Raw genomic sequence first — 4,925 nt, 5'->3', positions numbered from 1 at the left:
GTTATCGAGGATGTTACAATATTTATACATATAGATGTTTATATGTGTTTACATTATTAAACTTTTATTGAGAGGTTGTCATTCATTTCATATTTTACCACAAATATTTATTGAATGATTGATGATTATTCACATTTAAAATTAATAATAATGTAACTAAATTCAAGTATGTGTTACACGTTAATATAACTATCAAGTATGCTTCAAGACTACACGTTGCTTTGTCCAAAAGATAAACAACATACTACACTAAATAATTTAATGCCTAAAATACTTCATAATCCTATCCAACCTTTCCCTTTAATAAAAAAAAAATCAATTAATAGCTTGTAATTTACTCCACACTACAAGACCAAGCAAATACCTATCTTTTACAATTATTATTTAGTGAAATGTAATTAGTAGGTGGAGAAGTTAGTAGTTAGACATTAGTCTTTCACTGACCAAACCGAAACCAAAGCAACATTCCTCTCACATCACTGGATAGGACATGAGCGAGAATAATATAACAAAGTGACCACCACTTTTCTCTGACAAAAAACTTTCTTCGCCTCCAAATTCCCACACAGAAACTCAACTCAACCCCATTAATGGCGGAAACCTTACCATCTTAATCTTACTCGCTTCTTTCTTTGTCCTTTTCAGCGTGTTTAGGTCAAAAATACGAACAAACATATGCTATATCATACAGGACACTACTGAGCAATGCCTCCGTAAAATTCTGTCTTCTTCATTCTCTTCCCGTCTTTGCAACGTTGTGTCAAGTGCGTACGCACATATATTAATGTATAAATTTCAAATTTGTAAACTCTCGGAAATGGCTCATTTTGGTTATACTGGAAAGGGTGCTTTTTATCTTGCCCTGTTTGGCCTTCTATTTTTGGCGCAAATTTGTATCAGTTCTAAGGTAAATTCTCTTTCATTTTCAATGAACAATGCAATTTTGGTTTTGGTTGTGGTTGTGGTTGTTTGGCTCACAATTTTATCGTCTATAAATTTTAGGTTTATATAGTGTATATGGGAAGCAAAACTGGTCAAGACCCAGATGAGAGTATGAGGCACAACCATCAGATTCTTGCTTCCGTCCATGGAGGAAGGTCAGCTTGATTACATATATCAATCTTCCGGAAACTCTTAATGTATTTTTTTTATTTTGTTGCTAATTTTTTCTCTTTGGTTAAATCTGAACAGCACGGAATTAGCTCAGGCGTCTCATGTATACAGTTACAGACATGGTTTTAGAGGCTTTGCCGCCAAATTGACTGATGTCCAAGCTTTCCGAATTTCTAGTAAATTTAGAAAGATTTTTTTTTAATTGATTGCGAAAGAGATACAATGGGATGTAATGTAAAATGGGATTTTTTTTTTTGGTACAGAGATGACAGGAGTTGTTTCGGTATTTCCCAATGCCAAAAGAAAGCTGCACACCACCCATTCGTGGGATTTCATGGGGCTTTTAGATGACGAAACCATGGAAGTTTTAGGCTATTCCACCAAGAACCAAGTCAATGTCGTTATCGGTTTCATTGACACCGGTGACTTCTTATTCTATTTTGGCTGTGTATTGCACAATTTCTCTCTCCCCTAATTAGAAGTTCAGAATTTTACTGCTTACCTATTAAGACACCAACCTATATTAGTTATTATATTTATTTATGGAAGATCACTGGCTGATTAAAATCTTCTATTTTTTAAAATAAGGATATAAGAAAAACATTTTTGTCATCTATTTCAATTGGCATTCAGTCCTTACAGTTGCTATCTTATTTGTCATATGGTCCCTGTATCCCTTGTTTGACTAATAATCTTAGGTATATTATTAGAATGAGACAAGGAAAATTAGTACTTCTGGTTTTGCTTCTATGCTTTTTAATTTACTATATTTGTTGGTAGCAATTGCCTATGCTTTTACGGGAGTTATATCTGGAGTTAATTTCTTAAAAAGGGCAAGTTTTATTTCTCTAGTACTGAAATGTTCCTCTAATGCAGGCATTTGGCCCGAATCTCCAAGTTTCAGTGATGTTGGCATGCCGCCTGTGCCTGCTAGTTGGAAAGGACATTGCCAGTCAGGAGAAGCATTCAATTCTTCAACTTGCAACAGGTTTTTATTTTTTATTATGTATTATTTGTAAAATATCATCACAACAGACATTTATTATTTGGTGGCTCTACATTATGTGATAGGAAAGTGATTGGAGCCAGATACTACATGAGTGGATACAGAGCTGAGGGAGATTCAACAAACATAGTTTCATTCAGATCACCAAGGGACAGCTCTGGTCATGGCAGCCACACATCGTCAATAGCTGCCGGTCGCTATGTTTCAAACATGAATTACAAAGGTTTAGCTGCTGGGGCAGCTAGAGGTGGTGCCCCAATGGCCAGAATCGCTGTGTACAAAACATGTTGGGACTCAGGATGCTATGATGTGGATCTGCTAGCTGCCTTTGATGATGCAATAAGAGATGGGGTCAACATCCTGTCCCTGTCTTTGGGTCCTGATGCTCCTCAGGGAGACTATTTCAGTGATGCCATTTCTGTGGGGTCATTCCATGCTGCTAGCCATGGAATTTTGGTAGTTGCTTCAGCTGGAAATGAAGGAAGACCAGCTTCTGCAACAAATCTTGCTCCGTGGTTACTCACTGTTGCTGCTAGTTCCACCGATAGAGATTTCACTTCTGATATTGTACTTGCAAATGGTGGTAATTTCACGGTAATTGTGTTGAAATACAAGTCAACTATTTTCAGTGCACTTTTTTAGTTGATGTATTTTTTTTCATTCTTGTAATGAGTTACTTAATTCACATTCTATATGTGGTGTCATACTTTGAGACTAGAGTAGAAATACACCACATTCTGTTTCCTCGCAAGTGTTTTCTGTTGAAGAGACTTCTTCAAAGAGTCATTGGTTATAGTTGGTTGATTTCAGGGGGAAAGTCTCAGCCTTTTGGAGATGACAGACTCAGCAAGGGTCATTTCTGCATCAGAAGCCAATGCAGGATACTTCACTCCTTATCAATCCAGGTGAAGTAAAAGGTACTTGGACTCTTAGTTCAATTTTATATATCAGTGCATAGAGAAATCTTACAAGTTATGTGTTTTATTTTATTCTTTCCTTTGGGCTCCTACTTTTTGCCTATAGCTACTGTTTAGAGAGTTCCTTGAATAGCACCAAGGCCAGAGGGAAGGTTCTGGTCTGTCGACATGCTGAGAGTTCAATGGAGTCTAAGCTGGAAAAGAGTGTCGTAGTGAAAAAAGCTGGTGCTGCTGGGATGATTCTTATTGATGAGGAAGACAAAAATGTTGCCATTCCCTTTGTGATCCCATCTGCTATTGTTGGAAAAAGGACGGGGACTCACATTCTTTCTTATATTAATCGCACACGGTTTGTTATGTGAATTAGAATATGAAACCAGCGTATCAGAGTTTCACTAAGTTTCCTAATTCTGGCCATTCTATGATATGTAAACAGAAAACCAATGTCTAAAATAATGCCTGCAAAGACTGTATTGGGATCTCAACCTGCACCTCGAGTTGCAGCATTTTCTTCAAAAGGTCCCAATGCCTTGACACCTGAAATACTGAAGGTAAATTTTCCTCAAAGATCTTAATTTCTTAACAGCTGTGCTAGATCCATTTAATATTGGTTTCATATTTGATTGTTCTACTTTGTAGCCTGATGTCACAGCTCCGGGTTTGAACATACTTGCTGCTTGGTCTCCTTCAGCAGGAAAAATGGAGTTTAACATTCTCTCTGGAACTTCCATGGCTTGCCCACATGTAACAGGAATTGCAACACTGGTCAAAGCAGTTCATCCATCGTGGTCTCCATCTGCTATTAGATCTGCAATAATGACAACTGGTAAAGTTGCATACCCTATTCTTCTGAAAAATGGTTTTGAAATCAGTTGAAGCTCTTATTTTCTGTTCAATTGTGAGCTATTGGTAAGCTAAAAATTCTGACAAATGTACTCTACAGCTAGTGCTTTGGATAAGAAGCGCCGGCCCATCTTAGTTGATCCAGATGGCAGAAGGGGTAATGCTTTTGATTATGGCTCAGGTTTCATGAACCCAAAGAAGGTCCTCGATCCTGGTTTGATCTATGAAGCACAGACAACAGATTACATAGGTTTCCTTTGCTCAATCGGTTATGATGACAAGTCTGTGCAGCTGATCACAGGAGACAACACTACTTGTGATCATCAGCCTTTTCGAATAGCATCCGACTTAAACTATCCATCTATAGCAGTTCCAAACCTTGAAAACGAAATCTCAGTAACCCGAACAGTGAAAAATGTTGGAAAGCCAAGGAGTGTTTATAAAGCTAGAGTATCTTCACCTAGAGGAATCAATATCACTGTTGTGCCAGATCGATTAATCTTCACATCGTTTGGGCAGAAGATAAAGTTCACGGTGAATTTCAAGGTGGCTGCTCCATCAAAGGGCTATGCATTTGGGTTCTTATCATGGAACAGTAGAAGATCACGGGTTGTTAGTCCTCTAGTCGTTCGAGTGGCAACTTCGGACTCAGGTTTGCTGAGATGACTGTTCATATAATTTTAATTTAGGACCTGGGAGATCCTCATAGAGTTTTGTATTTAGAAAGTAATATATGATTAATAGAAAAAACAAAAATGTATTCGTGAATTTACAGATTTCAGTGTTTTGATTCACTTATTTATGGAACTTTCATCAGATTCTTTGTTGAAAGAACAACGTAACCTGGCATGAAAGATACCCACGATGTATGTATATATTTATGGAAATTCTACAAATTGTGACGACCCCGCCATCATACTTCATAATTACCTTTAAATAAAATTAATAAAGAGTAAAGATTGTTTAGGTCTAAATAAAAGAGTAATGATATTGCACTCATTACTCTATAGAATATCTCATATTTGAAAAGAAAATGATGCTCCCAG

The 4,925-nt window shown here is 37.1% G+C and overlaps 1 protein-coding gene across 1 annotated transcript; it reads left to right on the top strand.

Moving 5' to 3' along the window:
• The first annotated feature begins 426 nt into the window (after nucleotides 1-426).
• LOC133830886 (subtilisin-like serine-protease S) lies at nucleotides 427-4,695 on the top strand. Its single transcript, XM_062260992.1, has 11 exons — nucleotides 427-907; nucleotides 1,003-1,097; nucleotides 1,192-1,289; nucleotides 1,377-1,535; nucleotides 1,990-2,101; nucleotides 2,185-2,713; nucleotides 2,930-3,024; nucleotides 3,143-3,385; nucleotides 3,473-3,587; nucleotides 3,676-3,862; nucleotides 3,980-4,695. Exons 1-11 carry the CDS (start codon nucleotides 785-787, stop codon nucleotides 4,543-4,545), a joined length of 2,322 nt encoding a protein of 773 aa, XP_062116976.1. The 5' UTR covers nucleotides 427-784; the 3' UTR covers nucleotides 4,546-4,695.
• Nucleotides 4,696-4,925: the final 230 nt, after the last annotated feature.

The sequence above is a fragment of the Humulus lupulus genome, chromosome 4 (genome assembly GCF_963169125.1).
Source record: "Humulus lupulus chromosome 4, drHumLupu1.1, whole genome shotgun sequence".
Lineage (NCBI taxonomy): Eukaryota > Viridiplantae > Streptophyta > Magnoliopsida > Rosales > Cannabaceae > Humulus > Humulus lupulus.
Note: the sequence above shows the minus strand (reverse complement) of the source record. Positions and strands in the feature narration are given on the sequence as shown.